This window comes from Crocuta crocuta, unplaced genomic scaffold (genome assembly GCF_008692635.1).
Source record: "Crocuta crocuta isolate KB4526 unplaced genomic scaffold, BGI_CrCroc_1.0 scaffold70, whole genome shotgun sequence".
In the NCBI taxonomy this organism is placed as follows: domain Eukaryota; kingdom Metazoa; phylum Chordata; class Mammalia; order Carnivora; family Hyaenidae; genus Crocuta; species Crocuta crocuta.
The window spans coordinates 16,590,584-16,613,566 of record NW_027528417.1 but is presented as its reverse complement, the minus strand read 5'-3'; the positions used below and the strand labels follow the sequence as shown (position 1 = coordinate 16,613,566).

General features: G+C 38.7%; 1 protein-coding gene across 1 annotated transcript in view; it reads right to left on the bottom strand.

Moving 5' to 3' along the window:
• Nucleotides 1-4,734: 4,734 nt before the first annotated feature.
• Nucleotides 4,735-22,983, bottom strand: part of CUNH3orf70 (chromosome unknown C3orf70 homolog) — a 79,596-nt gene continuing 61,347 nt past the window's right edge. Inside the window, exon 2 of the mRNA XM_077754560.1 lies at nucleotides 4,735-5,475. Coding sequence (XP_077610686.1) covers nucleotides 4,919-5,475 — 557 coding nt within the window. The 3' untranslated portion in view covers nucleotides 4,735-4,918. The remainder of the gene's footprint in view (nucleotides 5,476-22,983) is intronic.

The window sequence follows — 22,983 nt, the reverse complement described above, 5'->3', positions numbered from 1 at the left end:
CCAGGTGTGAGTTAAAGAATTGAGCTTCTGGATTTGCCATGCTGCGATCTGGACCCTAGGCCTGGGTGACAAAGTGTACCCCCCTGAGACCTGAGGGTAGAAGTGTCTCACACAGCACATGTAAACCACATACAAAGCCTGTGGCTATGTGTGAAATAAAGACTGTGGGGGCATGTAAGTTTTATTTGTATAAACCTCCTGTGGCTACTAAGTTCCTATTACAAAGTGTTTTGGGAGTCATTGTGAGCATCTGACCGTGAGTGCCTATTATGGATAATAACACTTACCTGCACTGCATAGTTTTTGTAAAGTCTAAGTGTGATAATGATGTAAACTGCTTATTTCCTAGCACAAACTAAGCACTCAGTATACAAGTTTCACATTTTACAAATGCGGGTTTTTGTTTTGTTTAGTTCACAATGTGTTATCTAAATAAGAACCTCTCCAAAGGAGAAAGTGAGGGGGAGAGAATATTCCAGACTCCAAAATATCAGATTTGTGTTGGTACAAAAGAAAAAATTACATTTATTTTACAAGTTAAGTATTTTTCTAAAGTATTATACATAAAGAAAAGTTGAGCTGTCTATAGGAAAAACAGAATATAATTTTAGGAAATTACAGACGGGTCAACATTGTGCTTAAAACTTTGAAACAGGTGTAAAAATTAGCAAAGTGAATATTGCAAAGTATGATGAACAGCCTTAAAAAGTGCATATGGACACAATGATAAGGAAGCTCAATATTAAAGCCTCCTGTGATGATCTGCTTTCAGAATTGTTCATACTATGAAGAGAGCACTGCTTCAGTCTTAACAGAAGAAAGAACTCAAAGCACTAACAGAAACATGGCCCTTCCACAGCAGTCAACTCTCCAGTCCCCAGAGTAATGAAATGGGGTAATGACATAACATTTTTAAAAGGTAATTCCCAAATTAATTTTGAGAAGTGCCTTCATACTTATGTTTGGATGTGAGAAATACAGACATCCCTGGAGTTCACAGCGCTGAGACAGTGAGGACTCCCACCTCCTTCCCCTCTCCTATTCTGTGGGAAGAGACACAATCCCAGACTATCAGACAAACTTAAAATGCAATTGTCGTCCTCAATTCTGGCCCTCACCTCCTGTGGAGAGGGGACAGGAAAGAAAACTTTTAAAATGTTGTTTCCCTCATGTGAAAGGCCACAACATGTCAATATAATTTTGCAAACCAGATGGAATAATCAAGAACTGACATATAAATATTAGTTTAACTTGTGCTTCCCCCCGACCCCTTACCTAGTAGTATTTATACTGCCAAACATATCTGGGTATTTTGACAGTTTTCTAAAATAGGTTGTGTCCTATTACCCAAATAGAGAAATTTGTATAAAAGGAGTTTGTTCTGATTAGTCCCAAAAGAAGTGATTCAAATAGGCCAGGAAGTAGAGGTTAAAAAATAAAAGCACCAGCCCCACAACAGTATCCTAGATCAAATCCAAAAGGTACTTGAAGACAACGACTTCACCGTTTTTAGTTTGGATGGTTTATTTGGTTTTATTTTGTATTGTATTACCTTGAAGTACAAGTCTTCCTTTCCCAGGAAAGCAACTGTTTTTCTTCATGGTTTCCCTCAGCTTCTTACTTCAAATCTTAAAAATTACAAGGTAAAAAATACCTAGATTTGACTGTAAAGCCTTATTTGTTAATGTACCAAATCATTATAACCACAAAAGCATTTTAATTGCTTTGTCATTTTTCAGAAAAGTTATGAGAATATCTGAAACTGGAGAATTCCGAAATAAATCTTCGTTAGGTAAGAAAGCTGAATTCCATACAGCCACTTCTTTTGCATCTTCCACCTTAACAGCTCTTATATCAACTTTCAGGAAGAGGGAACAGTGCCAGGCTTCCATAAAGGCCCCCAAAGCACTTTCTCCATCCACACAGCCCAACCTTTCACTCCAAGTGAACAAACTACCAAGTTCAAATTATCAAGTTTTTGTACCTGTCAACATACAAGTATTAACCCAAAGACTATTTAACATGACTGTGTTCAATGTCTATAATACACATTGCAGTCTAAACATTTTCTAAAGTGCCTATATAAATATGCTTATACAAATGAGCAATATAAGGTTTATGGCAAAATTCTTTTATATAATATATAACAGATAGGCCTAGAATTTAAGTTGTAAATACCCATTTTCATATCCTTAAGTGTTGTTTTTGGAATGCAAGCATAAAGAAACAATTCTGGTTCAATCATGTATAGTTTTCAGAGAATTACTAACAGTGCTATGACAAAGAAACCCTTGCTTGTGCTTGTTTAGAAAAGGCTATTTTGAGATCCAGGAGCATATGATATTTAGAATCCAATGGAACGTCTTCAATTCTATAAAATAGTAATAAGTGAAGCTCAGTGAATTTTTAATTATAAAGAGATTGTGCAAATATTTAAAGTGATTATCAACCATTATTAAATCCAAAAATTTCATTAAAATCATGGGTAATCTGAATGGCAGTTCAGGAGTTTAAAAAACAGGAACCTAGGCAAAAGTCATAAATATTACTGATAAAGGCCCCAACCCTGACACAGCCAGCCTCAGAAATGTGGCCCTGTGACCACATATTTCCATGGCTTTGGAGACCTGGAGGTTGACTCCATTCGGTTTAATGAACAGGAATGTGAGCACAGAGTACAGAACTGATAAAATGGTGCAGGGAAAGAAGACCTTCCATATACCCACCTGGGGGCTTCACTGAGCTCACCCACAGGGTAGGTGCAAACAGGACCCTGGTGTTGGCTGCTTCGATCCTGAGTACACAGTGGCTGGCTGCACCGCTTGGCTCATGGGGGTTGGACTTCCATGCTCGCCCTCAGCTGGCTAGTCAATCAGGGGAAGCACTGAAAACCTCAGGCAGGCTCATCAGATGTCTGTCCCTAAGCCATCAGGGCCGGGAAAGTCCCTCTCGATGCCCCCGCCTCCACCTGCCCTTTCCTGCTGTTTCAGGAGCTCCTCTTACCATCTTACTGGTCTGACTCGTTGAGCCTTTACATTTCAGTCGGTGGGAACTTGATGCTACATTCTCATCCAGCACAGGTAGCTTTAGCTACCACTGTTTTCAAAGGAATTAAACGCTAGGGATGTTCTGGGCACCTAGACCTAACAAAGTGTTCTAGCCAATCACTTGAGCTACATGTACAACCAAGAAAGCAGACTCTGCCTGGAGTGATTTGTGAAGGATGCCAAGTGGAGGCTTCAGGGTGGAACACAACAGGCCTCTTCTTATTTCTGAAAATACGAACTGACGTGACACGTAAGAGATGTGCCAAAATGCGGACAGAGCACAAGAGAGTGCCACGAGGACGTGCTCGCGGAAAGTCAGGGCGCAAGACAGTATTTCTCGACCTCCAACTTTGGCAGCGATCGTTTCATCAGGCTGTATTTTAAACTTCCTGGACTCTTTAACAATGCCTCGCAGAGAGCAGACTTGGAGAAGTGGCAGATAAGCAACTCACACAATAACACCTTGTATAAATGGAAATTAGGAGAATTCATAAGAGAGTTAAATAAGAAAGAATTATTCACTATTTTCTGTGTGTGAGAGAAGAGAACATGTACGACAGACAATAAATATTACTGTAGTAAAGTGAATGAATATTACACAAAATATTTTCTCCTGACTTAGCAGCAAACTATTTCAACTGCTTTTGCATTTGCATAAAAAATCCATGCATCATACTGAATTCTAATCCATTTCTCACCTAAGCCATTCTAATGCTTCATACAACCAAATGAAGCAGAATTAATCAAACCTATTAGATTCATTCCTAATCCCTAAAGGACTGCTGTGTTTAGCATTTCCATGCTAACTAAAACTATTATTGATTTTTTTTCTTAAGACATCAGATGTGCCTGCCTCCTAAATATAATACCTATGTAACTTCCTAAAAGTTTTCCCCAGATTCAAAGAACAATTAAGAAAAATGGGGAAACGCTGAGGAACCCACCTGAGAGGCCAACTCAAATGCAGCAACAAGTTCTCCAGCTGCATGCCTAGTGCTCTCCTTCCCCTGGGTTCCCAGAGCATTCTGGGTACCATTACCCGCATGTGTTAGCACAGCCCTCGGCTGGATTGTGGACCCCTTCCTGTAGGAGTCTGGTGTTACTCAGTCTGCATCCCACTCTGCACCCTGCAGAGCATAGGCATGCAGCTGAAGATGGACTGAACATGAAACTGAAGGCGTCAGCTCTTCTTAAATGGAGGTCTAACTGCACCCCAGGTCACTCAGAGTATGCAGACATGGGCCATAACTAGGGGTCAAGCAAACCTCCAGTAACCTCCTAGAATCAAGCTGAGGCAACAAGGGCCCAGACAGATGCAGGCAGTGAGGAGAAGGGAAAAGAGACAAAATGGCATCTACAGTGCACACTCGGTTCCCCTCTCCTGAGCTGATTCCCATAGGAGACTAGCAGGGTAGGGGTGCCTGTCAAGCACACCAAAAGGAATGCCAAGAGAGTGTGTGTGTGTGTGTGTGTGTGTGTGTGTGTGTGTGTGTGTGTGTGTGTGTGTCAAGAACTGGCTATGTAGAAAACACGGTCTCCTTTGCTGTGGGTAGCTCCTCAACCTGATCCATGATAATCATCACTTCACTGCTTTCAGAGTTCCCAGTGAAATTAAGGCTGGGTCACAATTCATGACACCAGATGCTACATAGAAAATAAGTCAAGATACAAAAGAAAAGAAAACCACTTATAAGAAAAAGAAGGTCTTAGTTCTAAGACTAATTTAAGAGTGAAGCTAATCAGCAGACCAGTGAACCGCTATGGTTGTTAGGGAGGGGTAGAAAATACCAACTGCGATGGGAAAAGGATCCACCAGACCCGAGTACAAAAGCTCAGCATGGATCAGAGGCCGTGGCTTCCTGCTCGGACCCTCACACGGTGGTTTCTATTGTTTCAATCACTTCCAGATCAGACTGTGAGGGGGAGAGAAGGGTGCACTCGTCTGGTTCCCAGCTGCTCTCCGGACTGTAATCTTCCTCTGAACTCAGTTCTGCTCCTTCTTCTGTGTCCTCATCACACGATTCCACATAGTGAGCCCCAATGGCATTGATCCCGGAGTCCTCAGAACTTGAGGGAGAAGAGCAGTGATCTATTTTTGGTGTACTGCTCTCTCTTGAAATTAAGGCATCATGTGCAGAGACCTCCTCAGGGCTCATTTTGTGGGAATGTGGCGCCGGCTGCTTCTGCACGTAACACATCTTCCCATTAATACATTTAACCTGATAGTTGTCGATAAAGAGGTCTGAGATCATACAGTACCTTGGTGAATCAGGGGGGAGGGGTGGCTGGAAGACAGATGCAAATTTCAAAAAGTGTTCAGTGAGTGAGACTGAGATCTGAATGGTGTTTGTGGGTTCCCGAGGCTTTGCAGGAATCTCCGTGCTTGGAAGCTGTTCCACAGGGGTCATAGGCTGATACACATACTTGCCTGTGAGGAACACAAAAAAAGTGGTTGAAATCTAAGAGTATTACACAAACAACATTAACACAGCTATACTGGTTTCTTTCTGAGGATTCAGAATGTTTTAAAAAATATTTTACCATCAAAAGAAACCAGTAATAGTATCATCCCAACTGATATAATCCATGAAAAATACAGCATGGTACATAATAACATCATGGTATTTTCATTTAAGAAACTCACACTATAAATTTTAATTTATATTGATGTCTTTCTAATACCTCTGAAGTAGGTATATACTAAAATCCTTATTTTATAATTTTGTTTATTATAGTTTATTGTCAAGTTGGTTTCTATACAACACCCAGTGCTCATACCAACAAGTGCCCTCCTCCTTGCCCATCACCCCCCTTCCCCTCTCCCCTACCTCCATCAACCCTGTTTGTTCTCAGTATTTAAGAGTCTCTTATGGTTTGCCTCCCTCCCTCTCCTTAACTATTTTTTTCCCCTTCCCCTCCTTCCTTCCCCTATGGTCTTCTTTACAGACAATTTTAAATGATTTACCCCTCACACTAGAATAAAGAAAGCCCACAATACAGTATGGTAAAAACACATTATAAAATAGCATACTATAAAATTATAATTATATTTTCTTTTTAATAATTATATATTTATATATGTTAATACATACATTTAAAAAACTGGAGGAATATATACCACTTTATTATCAGGGTTACAGAAGCCTTCCACATTTTAGGTTTCTAGGTTTTAATCAGAATACACATACACACGGGTATTTAACAGGCAATGCCCTACAGGACTATCGCAGCCACCTGCAAGGACTAGGGGTAAGGTAGAAGGTGCAAAATGACCTCTTTCCAAGCTCAAGCGCATCGATGGCTTAATTAGGACATGCTCTCCCTGACAGCAGCTCCCCTGGCACTAACCAGCCCAAGCCAAGCAGAAGCAAAGCACAGGTGGTGCAGGGGATGACCTACCAGGTGTTTCTAGGAAACCAAGAAGCTTATCTCCAGACCTTCCCCTCTGCTCTGAGCAAAGCTTCACACAGTGTACCTAGAAGTGCAACCTAATCAGATCTGTTCCTAATGTGTCTCTTTCTTTGTTCTTTCACTTCACTCAACATTTGCAAAGCCTCTGTGTACCAAGTGCTAAGAAAGCAGAGACAGAGACTGAAATTATTCAGTCTATAAGTCTAAAATAGTTTCAATATAGAAATCTGGAAGTTAAAAAAAAAACCTGAAAAACTCAGAAACAGTAGCCACAACTGTAGGCACCACCTTGGGTTTCTCCTAATGTCATTGACTAACTGTAGTATCAAACCAGTCCATACTGTATCTTTGGCACATAATTATGACACGGCTTTTTAACTTCAGCACTATTGCCATTTTGGACCAGATGATTCTTTGTTGTATGGGCTGTCTCATGCACTATATGATGTTTAGCAGCATCCCTGGCCTGTACCAAGAAGCCAGGGAGCACCTCCTTCACAGGTATGATAATCAAAACTATCCCCAGACACTATCATATTCCCCTACGGGTCAGAATCACCCTGGCTGAGAACTATTGATTTATGATCTTCTCATAAGCATCTCTTTGCAAGCAATTCACTCATTGTGTATGTACCTGGTTCCTGTTTATTTCTTGGGCAGACTGGAAATTCTAGGACAGGAATCACATTTGTAACGAAAATTACCTTAAGAGTTTTTAACAACTTATTTAGGCCATGGAAGAAGAGCAATTTCTGATCAGAAAAGAAAACTAGGCTATAAATAGTACAACATCAGCAATCTATTAAGATCAATCAGCTTGCCTATATTTTTCTAATTTCTGGTTCCTGACTCTTGTACAAAAATGTAGGCTTGGATGCTAGAATTTCATTGTAACTAAATTACTCAAAAAATATATTTAGTTTCATTCTGGAATAACACATGGAAAAGGTATATTTAAAATTGTTAAGCCTTTGGGTTCCTAGGTCTCCTTCAAAGTGTGGACATATATCATGTAAGCCCTAAATGGTCCGATAAAAACAGAGGTGAGAAGAACCCATCACACCTGCCTGGGGAACTAGGTTTCAAATATGCCAGTATCTTCATTTCTCTGTTACTTGTAAGAGAGTACAGTATTACTCCTTGTCAAGAAAAGTTCAAATCAATAGTTTGGTACAGTAGGACTTCTGCATCCAAGCATCACTGGCATTATCTGCTGAAGGGGCAAAAAGGCAGAACGTCAAGCCTCCCCTCCAATTCTCCAGCCCCTTATATTCACAGTGGTGAAAAAATCATCTAGAATGGAGGTTGGTCTTTTCTATTCTTGGCTAGTGGACTGGTGATTACTGAGTTCAGGAAGCTGTGGATGACAGGCACTCAAGAAATGCCTGTTGCACAATGCTGATTAAGTTCATTCTGGCGCAAGTGGCCTCTGGTTTATACACTTGTCACCACTGTAGAAGTTCCTGGGAATTCCTTCTCAGACTCTCAGGGATCTGGGTTTTATTTAGTTCAAAGGAGGAGGAACTACATGAAGACTGACTGTGGGACTTCTGTAACCACCCTGTCTTGCTCTCACTTAGCCCCCAGCCCCACCCTCCTTTTTCTTCTCCACTTTTCTGCTTCTTCATAATTTCTTTGCTCTTTGTCTTCATCTCAGTTCTTCTACCTCTTCCATTTTCTAACCTTGTCTTCCTCAAAGCTCTGTTTTTCTTCCTTGAAGTATAGTAAAAGAAAGGGAAATGCAGCTGGGAGACAAAGATATACAAAATACCATATCCTAGACTCCGTTTGCTTTTACAAGTTACACCTATTAAATATGCTTACTCCGAGCTAGGTGACAGCCCATTTTCTGGTGATATGGGGACACAGATGCAAAGAGGAAGGCAGAGTAGGAAAAAAAATAGTAGAGATGGCCAGATGAGAAAGTAAGTTTAGTAAACATCTTTCAAACATCAGTTAATTATGATATAACACTATATTGTTTAATTTTATTATAAATACATAATTAACAGAAGAAATCAAGGATTAGTTTTATAAAGAGTCCAGAGGGGTTTGTACTTTGCACCATTCCCCAGTAACTTCTGCCCTGTGGTATACTATACTGTGAATCTATGTTTGTAATGATAGCCCTGAAGCATTACAAGATCCTGAATTATCAGAGAAATTCAATTATGTCTGCTACACTGTACTTAGTAAGGGAATAAAATGAACTCACACACTACCAACAGCAAGAACTGAAACAAAGGGGGGTTCCTGGCCACTTGGCCAGGAAATTCGATAACAACTACACTTTATTCTCTGAACAGTCCTTTTAATTAAGGGTTTACTATGTTATTTAAAGAAATAAGTAGGGGCACCTGGGTGGGTTCAGTTGGTTAAATGTCCAACGTCAGCTCAGGTCATGATTTCATGGTTTGTGAGTTCAAGCCCCATATCAGGCTGTGTTGACAGCTCAGAGCCTGGAACCTGCTTCAGATTCTGTGTCTCCCTCTCTGGCTGTCCCTCCCCTACTCTCTCTCCCTCCCTCCCTCCCTCCCTCTCTCTCAAAAATCAATAAACCTTTTTAGAAAAAAAGAAATATGAAGATGACAACTTTTAAAACTTAAATCTCTAAAGGGAAAAGATACTCAGAAAGACAGGGCTTGGAGAGTAGAAAGTAGAGGGAGAGTAAAAGAAAAATCTAGATATGATATCATTTAGCAATCCCACTTCTGGGTATATATGAAAGCAAGGTCTCAAAGAGACAGTAAGTAGTTTGATAACCATGTTCATAGCAGCATTATTCACAGTAGCCGAAAGGTGAAAGCAGCCCAATTGTCTATTGACAGATCAGTGAGAAAAACAAGATGTGGGATATACATACAATGGAATATTATCCAGTCTTAAAGAGTAAGGAAATCCAGGCTACAACATGGATGAACCTTGAAGTTATTACACTAAGTGAAATAAGCCAGTCACAAAAAGACAAATACTGTATGATACCACTTATATGAGTCACCTAGTTTAGTCAAATTCATATAGGCAAAAAACAGAATAGTGATTGCCATGGGCCAGTAGATAAGAGAGAACAGGAAACTGTTAACGGGTATAGAGTTTGAGTTTTATAGGATGAAGAGAGTTCTGGAGATGGACAGTGATGACAGTTGCATCACAATATGAATGTAGTTGATATCCCTGAACTATACACCTTAAAATAGTTGTGATGGCAAATTTTATGTGTATTATACCACAATTTTAATACTAAAAAAATAGTATAATTCACTGTATGGAGGGGAAACTCCATATGATCCGGAATATATAAAGAGTTCTTACAATTCAGTAACAAAAAACAAGCAGCCCAATTTATAAAGGAGTGAGGCTATACAAGAGCAACACCGGGAATCCTTGTCATGATCGAAATGTTCTGTAATTTGACTACATCACTATCAGTATCTTGGTTATGACAATGAACTACTGTTTTGCAACTACAGTTGTCACTAGGAGAAAATAGGTGAAGGATACATGGAATCTCTGTATTACTGGTAAAACTACATGTGAATCTATAATTTTTTTCAAACTAAAAAATGTAATTTAAAACAATAGGGAAAAATCACCATAGAAGTGACAGTGTACATTTTCAGTGCATTATCTATCAGGAGGTAACATGCTGTGGCGCTATCTCATATTAACTTTGAATACTTGTTTAATGTGGTATCTGTCCAGGTTTCTCCATTGAAGAGTTAGCATTTTTCCTTTGAAATTGTTAAGTATCTTGTGACGAAATACTTCGAGGCTATGCAAATACCCCATTTGTCACCATACTTTCATCTACTAATTTTAGCATGCATAGGTGGATCTAGTCTTCAATATCCACTACTGTGGTGTTTGCCCAACAGTTATTACCCATTTCCATCATTACTCCTATATTTATTAATAGAATTCTATGTAAGCAAGAGCTGTTCCTTCCCCTTCATTTATTTTTTCAACTGCTAATTTGAAAAAATTTAAATATGATTCACAGCTATTTATTTTGTTCTATGGATTGTAACTCATTACTATCATTATTTACTTTGCTGCTCAAATTGTCCCATATGTAACTGTTGGGAGCTCCTTCAAAGTTAGCACCTGAGTCCTTTCATCATCCTTTTTTGAAGACTTCCCTGCTTTCTGGCACCATAATTTGTTACTGGCTTATCTGGTACTCCCCTGCCCCAGTGCAGAAATCAGTCATTTCTCCAAGGAACCCTAGTTCCTTTACTTAAGAATTTAAACACATTCTTAAGCCTATTCTCAAAATACTTCCAGGAAGCAGAGTCTTTGCTGGCTAATAATTCTCACTAAACTCATCCAGAGGAAAGTGAATACTAAACTTCATTACAGTACTTAATCCCCATTAAAAAATAATATAAAAATTAATGTCACAAATGCATTAATTTATCTGGAATATTTTTCAAGGGAGCTGAAATCACTTTCTTAATAATGAAATGGACTATACAACACCAAGATAAAAAGAAAACAGTTGTGATCTGCAAATGAAAAATGAATTTCATACATCTTGTTTCTTTTTAGGGACCCTGGCTCAACACCTTCAGCTTTCTCAACTAAGGACAGATCAAAACCACTACGTAAGTAACCTCTAGTATTCTTTTGGAGTCTGAGTTCATAACCTTCCTTATTATTCTTCCCCCTTGGGGTAGCAATAGCATATAGTACATACTTTTTAAACAATACCTTGGTGAGACACTAAAAAGATTTATGTTCTCATCCTAGTTCTTTGGTTTAAAGAAGAAGACACGGAAGACTTAATGACTTTCTCAATATCATGTAACACAACAGAAGTTAATTCTAAGACCCAAGCCTTCTGACATCTATCTGTGTTCTTTATGAGGGTACTCAGTACTTCATTAATAAGGTTTAGATAATGCTCTCATTAGTTTACACTGTCATTCTCTACCATTAACTTCAGTTAATATTCCAATTTGTAACTGTAAATAAATAGAACTACTTCCCTGAAGGAGTTTCTTTCTTTTGGTTCTAGAGCACAAAGGAAAGAGGAAAATAAAACCCAAGTAAATGTAAAAAATAATTTATATGTCCTGTTAAGCCATTGTACGCACTTCGTTAAACTATTTTTTTAAGAACAGTTGTGCATTTTGATTCTTAAAAAAGATCGTTTGGGAGGGAAATGAGCTTCTTCCTTTCACAGATGGTTTTATGACTATTAAATGTGTGTCCCCTTAACACATGAAGTACACTGCTCCCAGGGAATGCAAAGTAATTTTAAAATTAGCCTAACCAAAATATAATTAGTAAGGTAAATCTACTGAAAAAAAATTGAGTGGCCTAAGGGAAATTGCATCCACAGTTCAGTTCTTTGATTTTATACAATGAATCACAATTATGCTTATTTTATTCCCAAGGGCATTCATTATACTGAAAGTAATGTTAAATATCCTTATTCAGCTATTTCTACAATATACATTACTAAGTTGAGCAGCACATCACAAACTAAAAACAAAAAAAGAAAACAATGTTTATTATAACCAATATTTTTTGTGGCCTTACCTTATACCCTGCCCCACTGGCAGTCAATATACCATATTTTTGTTTTACTTTATTTTTCTTAAGTAGGCTCCACACTCAGCACAGAGCCCACAGTGGGGTTTGCACTCATAACCCTGAGATCAAGACCTGAGGTGAGATCAAGAATCAGATGCTTAGGGTGCCTGGATGGCTCAGTCTGTTAAGTGTCTGACTCTTGATTTCGGCTCAGGTCATGATCTCACAGTTTGTGAGTTCGAGCCCTGCATCGGACTCTGCACTGACAGTGCAGAGCCTACTTGGAATTCTCTCTTCCTCTCTCTCTGCCTCTCCTCTCACAATAAGTAAATTAATTTTTAAAAAAGAGTCAAGGGGCACCTGGGTGACTCAGTCAGTTAAGTGTCAGGTCAGGTCATGATTTTGTGGTTCATGAGTTGAAGCCCCACGTCTGGCTCTGCACCAACAGCTAAGAGCCTAGAGCCTGTTTCCGATTCTGTGTTTCCCTCTCTCTCTGCCCCTTCCCCCTTCATGCTCTCTCTTTCAAAAATAAAGAAACGTTAAAAAAAAAAAAAAAGTCAGATGCTTAACCAAGTGAGCCACCAGGTGCCTCTACCATGTATTTGTACTTCAATCTAGGAGAACACTGAAGTTCATATACTGCCCAATATGTTGAAGACCCCAATCAACTTTATGCAAGATCATAGTTTCTTCATTCTTCAAACTATATAACCTTTAGTGACGTGGAACTTATTAATGAGTAGTGAGACAGAATACTCATTTAGCAAACATTTATTGAATGTCTACCAAGTTTATACTACTAAATCAAGTGCTACAGAGAAACAGAAAGAAATACAACATGTAGTCATGCTTCAAGAAGCTTCCAAACTAGGGATAGAAGATAAAAAGTAAAATGAAATCAAGAATTGAGTAAAACTGTAAGAATATATACAAGGGCATTCACCAAGCAGCAGAACAGGATTTCAGGCTTCACTGAAGGGATGTACACAGCTAGTAAAACACAGAACTTCTCCAGACCAGTTGCAGAGCTGGAAGGGTCAGCTGGAGCTGGAGGTTCATAGAGTCTATCTGTTAAATGCTTTAACTCAGTGTCTGGCACACTGTAAACATTCTATTACTGGTGTTACTTACAGAAGGCAGGGGCTGCCTACCAGTCTCCAAGCCACTCTACAGGTTTTTCAGATTGCTATGCGACCAAGCCCTGCCAAGCCCATGACCATCCCTAGTCCTTTGTCTCTACAATGCTCTTAATGCGCTCAGTTGACTGATTCAGCTTAGCCTGTAAACTCTCTGACCACAGCTCTCTACCACCCTATCTTCATCACCTACCCTCCAAACCCAACAATCCACTTTTACGTGTGCTTTCACTTCTCCCTCAAACTAGTATTTATTGAGCATCACTTGTGTGCCAGACCTTAGAGGACAGGGGGTTAAAACAGAAAGAAGAGGAACCACATCCCTGCCCTTATGGAAGGAATATGTGTATTTGAAAAAATAATCACACAAAAAGATATATAATAACAAACCATAAAAAGCGATAGGCAAAAGGTGACAGAAAAAGCAAAATCAGTGATTAGAATTATGTGTGGGATGCATGATTTGGACCAGGGGAGGGTGGTGTGTATGTGTGTGTGTGTGGGGTGGGGGTAACAGGCAAGACATCCTTGAGAAAATGACCAAATGTGGTAATGCCCCCTCAGGACTGCGTGGGGGTTACCAGGCAAAGAAGGGGAAGAGCCAGAGTGGCTGAAGCATGATGAACAAGAGGGGCCAGACCATGAAGGGCTCTAGAGACCATGTTAAAGATTGGGGATTTTATCCTGCACACTAAAAAGACACCACACAGCTTTAAGGAGAGAGTAACGTGACCAGCTTTGCCTTTCTACTCACTTCCATTTCTATCTGCTCCTCTCACAGTTTGGCACAAAGCTAATCCAAAGCACTCAACAGACTTCAACAATTAAGCTACATCCCTCTCCCAGCTTCACACTCAGATCTGGACTTCAATCAAGTAAGTGGGAGAAGGACTGGAGGAGGTAGAAGAAATACCACTTAGCAGGCAGTACTGGGCAGGAGCCCTTTACCAACAGACTTCTACAATCCACACTGCTCTGAGCCACACTTCTGACACCTTGAGGTATGGGCAGGTGTTACAGTGAGACCTTCCCTAAAAATAGCATTTGTGAAAGTGCCATAAACCAACAGTACAGAGGGAAGCTGTTTGCCACATTTATCATTTTATAAAGCAGCCAGTCTGAACAAAGGTATAGTGAAGGCTCTATCCTTTTTTAAACCATGTTTGGTTCTACCTGAAGCTAATTCTTCTAATTTAAGGGACAGAAAAATAACAAACTCTTGTGTATTTTAACAAATACAAAAAACAAATAAATATAAGGAAAAAGAAAAGAAAGAAAAGCCCTACAAATACCTCCCACTAAACAACAAGAGGGAAAGAGAAGAACTATAACACATTCTTCTTACACTCCAGTTGGGTCACAAAAAACATCCAAAAACAGCACAAGAGGAAAGATAAGTATTAAGTTGTAAGGCATGTACTATACCTAGTGTAGGAGCTCAGAGAAAAGTGAGGGCTGGAAGGGCTTAGAAAATACAGAATGGGGGTGCCTGGGTGGCTCAGTTGGTTAGGCGTCCAACTCTTGATTTCAGTTCAGGTCATGATCTCACAGTTGGTGAGATGGAGCCTGATACCAGGATCTGCGTTGACAACACAAGAGCCTGCTTGTGCACTTGTGCTCCTGTTGGGTCACTCTCTCTCTCCCCCTCTCAAAATAAATAAAATTTTAAAAAAGAGAGAAAATATGGAATGTAAACTGAAGAGGGGCTGGGACCTGGACCAAAGAAAGTGGCGTTCCCAAAATCCAGAGGTGGAAGATGCGTTGGCTATTGGAGGGGCGATGGGGTGATCAGCCTGACTGGAACATAAGGCTCTCCTATGACCAAGACCAGTCCAGATAATCTAGAAAGAGAGCAACACCCTTCCCTTGACTTAGAAGACTAGATACAAGAGGAGCCAATGTGCTACATAACCTGGCACAATGGAATTCCTTGGGCTTGTAGACACAGATGCTTCCAGTTGGGAAGAGGCCTCTTCTAGGCCCAGGGTTCAGAAACATCCTAATAGGTAGGTCTGGCTAAAACAATCCACAGTTACACAAAACAAAAAGGGTAGATAACGAGAACTCTTACGCATCCATTTCCTTTTAGGTGGCCAAACCAGGACAAACAAGGGGCCATTTCCTTTTAAGTGGCCAAACATCATTTCATATGTAGGAGCAGATAGGTCTACCTCTTTTCACTTGATTTGTTAAGTCCTACTTATCCACTGGAGCTACTCTGTAGAGCTGGTGCTAATATAGTAAATTGTTTAGAAAAAGGGATAGCTGAGGGAGTCTTCTCCCAAGGATGGGTCAGTCACTGCCAGGGAGATGATGGAAACTGTATGTTCAAAAAGAAAAAGACGGTGGCTGATAGAGCACACAGAGACTCACCAGTATGTATTAAGGGTCTGTACTTCACAGTGCAAGAAAACACTAAGAAGCTTGATGGAGGGAAACAGGAATTAATGAGAAAATGGCTAATTATGGATCATTACAAGGTAAGAAAAGCTTTATGAGTGCTACTCCTTTTTATCTAAAGATGGATGATCATAGTAACAATAGTCATTACCTTTGATTTCTTTATAACAAGCCTTGACCTTATGGGCATTTATGTGATCATCTTAGCCTCCTACCTTTTTCTGCAAAAACCACTAGTATATGGGCTGAGTTACCCAGTCCATGAACTGGGCAATAGATTCCTAAAACTGCAGTTGGAAAAATCTGAGAACAAAGAAATTCCCTAAGGGAGGCAGCAAAAGTGGAGACCTAGAATATGATGACCCTGGTGTGGGGTTTCTACCATTCTACTAGCATACAGCTATATAGTTCTACAGATCCCAAGTAAGTTATTAGCAGCCATTAATTCATTGCACAGATATTCTTGACAGACTAAAGCTAAGGGAAATGGAGTAAGACATCTGTCACATTTATCTATTGATCTGGGGATGAAAAGTTCAGAAATTCACAAGATAAGGATGCTAACCAGTTAACCTGATCTAAGAAAAATAAGCTCTGGAAGCATCTGAAGTATCTGCTTAGCACAGGGGCTCAGCAGGGATTCAGCAGATGTTTACTGAATTTTTTAAAATGTATCTTTTCTGTAGGTTATTTTTGTAGAGAAAATGTATATACATATTCAAAAACCTCCTTTTCAAATTTATACAAGCCAATATAGCATTCTAGAACTTTCTTTTTTATTAATCAATCACAATGAAATATTCTAAATTATCAATGAGATGTAATTTCAAATCAAATTATTAATAATTACATACAAGAATTTATATTTCTTGATATATAAAATATATTATGTTTTTTCCTTAATTAGTTGTAATAATTACCTTTCATTTCTCTTGGGCCTGTGGTTAGGCCAGCTAATTCTTTTTTCTTTTTTTAATTTGAGAGGGAGTGTAAAGAGAGAGAGAGGGAGAGCCTCCCCTGCACTCTAGATGGTGGCTTCCTGCTTGCCAAGTAACTTCATACCACAACAGCCTGGTCAAGCAGCAAGTTCCTCTGCTGTCCTGCGGGAGAAGGACACTTTTTCCAACAGAGGGCTGAACCCCAACCTTGAGGAGGGTACTGCCTTCCACCTTTATCCTTCCTGGGTATTTTCCTTCATCCCATGGGAACCACACAGACTTTTCCTTTTATCTTATACTAACTTATTCCTTAGAGTTTAATAAGTCTTTATATTAAACTTTCTGAGTAATCTACTGTGTGGTTTCCATTTTCCTGATTGGACTCAAACTGATTCAGTGATCAAGGTTAAGGTGTGGGATTTCTGATAGGTGGCACTTTCCTGATTTGTCTACTGAGAAAATATAAGCATGACATTAAGAAATTAAGTTGTGTATACATTTGGAACCTAGACTAATAATAGATGCTAAGTGTTATGTATTAATATACTAATAATTCTTTAGATATTGAAAATTAGGAAACTGATAAACAATTAACTTTAATATAACAGAGGGGCATTTTGGAAGAATCCATTCTAAAACCTATTTTTTAAAAGAGCATTGTTTTTACTATATTTGCTTATTATTTCTGTATCAATAATATCAAAAAATAATAAAACAAAGAGAACTTAATGAATATTCTTGAGTATTCTCCTCCAAAGGAATGCCATCCATATAAAACTGATGAACTAAAAGTGCTTTCCCAGAAAAAATAACCAGGAAAGAATTTTCTGAATCAGCCTTCATAATTGACCAACATATGTCAATCTTAATTCCAGACTGAAAAAATTCAATGGGCAGATTAAAAGTAACTTTCCATAGCTTTATGAACGAGAACAAATCATCACTGTGGCTGGCAAAGTATAGTAATACAGCTCTTCTCCTTACAGCCTGGGATACAACTGCCTAGGAAGAGAACGATGGAGATGGACATGGAGGAATCACCCATACCTGTAAAGCATGTGTAACATAAAAGGCAGAATCAACCACCTGAGAAAAGAAATCCTGATTACAGGTGAAGTAATAGACAAAATGGAGCAGCATGTAAAGGAGGCCTAAGACATTCAGCACCGTGATGGGCGCTGTGGGAGCTGTTTGCCCACATTGTGTGTGTGGTCCTTTATGACCACAGCACATGCCTGGATGGGTTTAGCCTACTGATATATCTATGAGGTCTGATAATATGATAATGCAGACTTTCAAGGCCAAATAAAATTTCTATGGGTTTGATGAATTTTTTAAAATTATCACTTGAAAATATAAGGGAAAAAAGATATCACTAGTACAAGTATGTCCCCTGCAGAAAAACAAAGCCACAGGCCTTTAAGAGCCAGGCTGTGGCTAAAAAACACTCCCAGGGACATCAGGCCCACAGCAAGGATAAAGCATGTCCAGATACAGTGGTACTGACGTGCCTGGGATAATCTAAGCAGATAAAACCATCCTGGGAATTATCTAACTGTGCAGTTGGCTGGCTCAGAGATCACCAAATGTTCTTCAAAAAGGCATACCAATTATGGATTTAAAAAATATGTTGCTAATGAAGAATAAAATATGATTTCTGTGAGTCCTTTACAGACCATGAGCCTAAAATGTTAGGTGGGATCTTCTTGATGGTTTCAAACAGATTAATGAGGCTATTACTGCTTCTGTCTAGAATTACAAACAGGCCACATTCTAGTCAAAACAAATATCTCCAAGAGTTCATTGATTAAAGATAATAATTCAGAAAATCTACAGTTTTCCAATAAAATGTCAAAGGATTACAAAATGATGTGATAAAAGCAAATAGAATTTTCCCTATAGTAAATATTTTTATGAACCCACAAAGAAAAAAAAAGAAGCATTAATATATTGTAATGCCAGAGGAAACTGATTACAAAACTATTCATTTTACTGCTCAGTGGGTGTGATGGTTAATTTCATGTGTCAGCTTGGAAGGTATTTTTGGATGAGATTAACATTTAAATCAGTGAACTCTGGGCAAAGCTTACTGTCTTCCATGATGTGGGTAGGCCTTGTCTAATCAGTTGAAGGCCTGATTAGAACAAAAAGACCAGCTTCCCTGAACAAAGGGTATTTCTCTAGTAGACTGTCTTTGGACTTCATCTGCACCACTGGGCCTCCTGTATTTCCAGCCTTCCAACTCACAATACAGATTTTAGACTCACCAGACTCCAAAATGGTATGAGCCAATTCTGTTTAATAAATCTTTCTATACACACATACCCCATTGGTTCTGTTCTCTGGAGAAACCTGACTAACGCAGTAGGGCTCAACTTACCTGCAATGACAATAAGATTGTAAGAGACTGGCATGGCAATACAATCAAATTTGTTCAACTTTAATTTCCACTAATAAGGAAAAATACATACCCAACTCCTATTCCAGTGCCCTTGTTTCTTGATGACACCACCCTGAAAGGGGATCTTCTACCTCATCATTGCCTCTCTGCCAGCAGGGGAGAAGCAGCACTGAGAAATCCCAATCTTCCTTCTTTTAAGGGCGTACATACATGTGTACCATATGTTTAAATAGATTAAATTATATAGCTAGATCTAGTCTCATTCCCATATAACAAAATGATAGAATTCATATACACTGATGGGTTATTCTCAGGTTTTCCCATCAAGTTTTCTAATAAATACTGTCAGCATGATTTTCCCCACTTACTTTGGTTACCAATACTGTAGACTCTTAAATATTTTTAAATACCAACTTTTTCCTGCCATTATTCTTTATGCATGTTCTTTCTGGTTGTGACAGTGAATAAGGCCAAACTGCATTCTGAGTCTTATGTTCCAACTGAATGCTGTAAAATCAAATTAAAAGTATGTTAAGTACCTAAAATATTTTGAGTTATTTTATTTATTTTCAATTATTATGTTAAAGTATTTTGAGTTTTCATACTGCAGTTCATAGGATTCTAGGTCAAATTTTGCATCCTTTATTCTTTTTGCAGTTACAAAATGCCTATATAACTCAGGATCATCATTATAAAATGGCTGTCATTTCTATCCTGGATAACAGTCCAGAAATATCAACTGCACTATAATGTGGCAAGTGTTTTAATAGGATGATGTATAGAGCACAGAGGAAGAAGAAAGAAAGAGGAAAGGAATCAACCACAGGAGGGCAAGTGGTTCAGGAAACACCTTTAAGAGGTGATGTCTGAGCAGAGTCTGGCAGTTGGAGGCTTAGTGGGGCTGGGAAAGGTCAGACATTCCAAGCAGACAGTGTGGTGTGTAAAAAGCACAAGAATGCATAAAAGCAAAGGTTTTCAAAGAGTTAAAGCACCTTAGTACCACTTTAAAGTGGTAGGTGTTAAGAAGGAAAAGAGTCCAAATAGAAGAGCAACACCCTGATGACAAAGGGCTGTGTTAGAGCATGCTATAGAGATTAGATATAGAGATTTTTATCCACAAGATAATGTGGAATCAATGAAGGATTCTAAATAAAGAAGAATGGGGCCAGATAATATTTATGTTTTAGACAGACCACTCTGTCAACAATATGAAGACAGATTAAAGGGTCAGGAAGACAACTTAGGTTGCAGGAGAGAAATGAAGACCCTGAATTAAGCAATGGCAAAGGAGTAGGTTAGAAAGGGACAGATTCTGTGAGACTTGATAATTTGATGTGTAAAATAAGGGAGAAGGAAGGCACAAAGGTGATTCCCAGATTACTAGTTTTCACAACAAGATAGCAACAAAACCCAACAGACAAAATATATGAAACAATGGTTTTCAAGACAATGAACATCAGAGAATGAGAGACAATTACACCAAGAGACAAAAAAAGGGTAAGCTTTACAAGTCCCCAAGCTTACTGCCCCGAGATAATTTCCTGATCACAGCCCAGGGAAGGAGAACCTAGTAAAAGCCTCAAAAAAAAAATTACTCATTAATGTTAAAAAACAAAGCTTAAAGTCTGGATAAACTAAGAAAGCTAGACTACCATGGATGAGAGAGCTACCCAGAGAGATAAGCCCAGAGACCTGCACAGGGTCGCTTGAGTATTCAACAGCATACTGATGAGGAAACTACCAAATGCCAAGAAAAGATTGAAAAGCATCAGAGGGAACAGTGTCTACCACTCACTCATACAGAGCTGGCCCCACCAGGTAGATTAGAAAAACTCATAATTTTCAGGGCAGTTGAGGACAGTATTCAGGAAGGTCTTGCCTAGTACTAGAGAAAAATCAGCCCTAGAGTGAGCACTGCTTGTGACCCACTTAATAAATCTTAAAAGCAAAACCAGAAAGGATAAAACTATTTTTTAAATTTAAATTTTAGTTAACATACAGTGCAATATTGGTTTCAGGAGTAGAACTCAGTAATTCATTACTTACATACAACATCCAGTGCTCATCACAAGTGCCCTCCTTAATATCCATTACCCATCTAGTCCATCTTCTACCCATCTCCCTCCATCAACTCTGTTTTTTCTTTATAGTTAAGAGTCTCCTGTAGTTTGTTTCCTCCTCTTCTCTTCTCCTCCTCTAACATGTTCATCTGTTTTGTTTCTTAAATTCCACATAAGAGCAAAATCATATGGTGTTTGTCTTTCTCTGAATGACTTATTTTGCTTAACATAACACATTCTAGCTTCATCCATGTCATTACAAATGGCAAGATTTCGTTCTTTTTGATGGCTGAGTAGTATTCCATTGCATATATATACTACATCTTAAGGTATTTTTTTTTAAACATTTATTTATTTGTGAGAGAGAGACAGAGACAGAGAGTGAGCAGGGAAGGGGCAGAGAGAGAGGGAAACACAGAATCTGAAGCAGGCTCCAGGCTCTGAGCTGTCAGCACAGAGGCCGACGTGGGGATCAAACCCACAAACTGTGAGATCATGACCTGAACCAAAGTTGGATGCTTAACCAACTGGGCCACTCAGGTGCCCCAAGTATGTATGTATGTATGTATATATATATATATATATATATATATATACACCACATCTTCTTTATCCATTCATCAGAACTGATGGACACTTGGACTTTCCCCATAGTTTGGCTATTGTTGATAGGATAAAACTATTTCTAATTAATTTACTTAGCTTCCAGAACTAGCATCAAGAATATTTACAGAAATGCAAATGGTGCTGGGAAAACTGAATAGCTACCTGCAAAAGAATGAAACTGGACCACTTTCTTATAACCATACACAAAAATAAATTCAAAATGGATTAAAGACCTAAATGTGAGACCTGAAACCATAAAAATCCTAGAAGAGAACACAGGCAGAAATCTCTCTGACATTGACCATAGCAACTTCTTTCTAGATATGTCTCCTGAGGCAAGGGAAACAAAGCAAAAATAAACTACTGGGACTATACAAAATAAAAAGCTTTGCCCAGCACAGCACAATCAACAAGGCTAAAAGACAACCTAGTGAATGTGAGAAGATACTTGCAAATGACATCTGATAAAGGGTTAGTATCCAAAATATATGAAGAACTTACAAAACTCAACATCCCAAAAGATGAATAATCCAATTAAAAAATGGGCAGAAGACATGAATAGACATTTTTCCAAAGAAGACATACAGATGGCAAACAGACACATGAAAAGATGCTCAGTATCAGTAAAGTCTCAAAATACAAAATCAATATAAAAATCAATATGAAAAGTCTGTTGCAATTCTATGTAATTGTGATGAAGCAGAGAAATTAAGAAAATAATCTCATTTACAACTGCACACACACAAAAATACCTAGGAATAAACTTAACCATGAAGGTGAAAGACTTGTACTATGAAAACTATAAAACACTGATGAAAGAAACTGAAGATGACATATATAAATGGAAAGATACTCTGTGCTCATGGACTGGAAGAACTGTTAAAATGTCCATACTATCAAAAACAATCTATAGATTTAATGCAATCCCTACCAAAATACCAACAGCATTTTTCACAGAACTAGAATAAACAACCCTAAAGTTTGTACAGAACCTTAGAAGACCCTGAATAGCCAAAGCAATCTTGAAAAAGAGGAACAAAACTGGAAGTATCATAGCCCCAGATTTCAAGATATACAACAAAGCTGTAGTAATCAAAACAGTATGGTACTGGCACAATAACACACATACAGATCAACAGAACTGAGTAAAAAAACCCAGAAATAAATCTACGATTATATGGTCAATTAATCCTCAAGAAAGGAGGCAAGAATATGCAACGGGAAAAGAGTCTCTTCAATAAATAGCATTGGCAAAACTGGGTGATGAAGAAAGGGAAAGGGAAAGGGAAGGGAAGGGAAGGGAAGGGAAGGGAAGGAAAGGAAAGAAAGGAAGGAAAGAAAGGAAGGAAAGAAAGGAAGGAAAGAAAGGAAAGGAAAGGAAAGGAAAGGAACGGAACGGAACGGAACGGAAAGGAAAGGAAAGAAGGAAGGAAGGAAGGAAGGAAG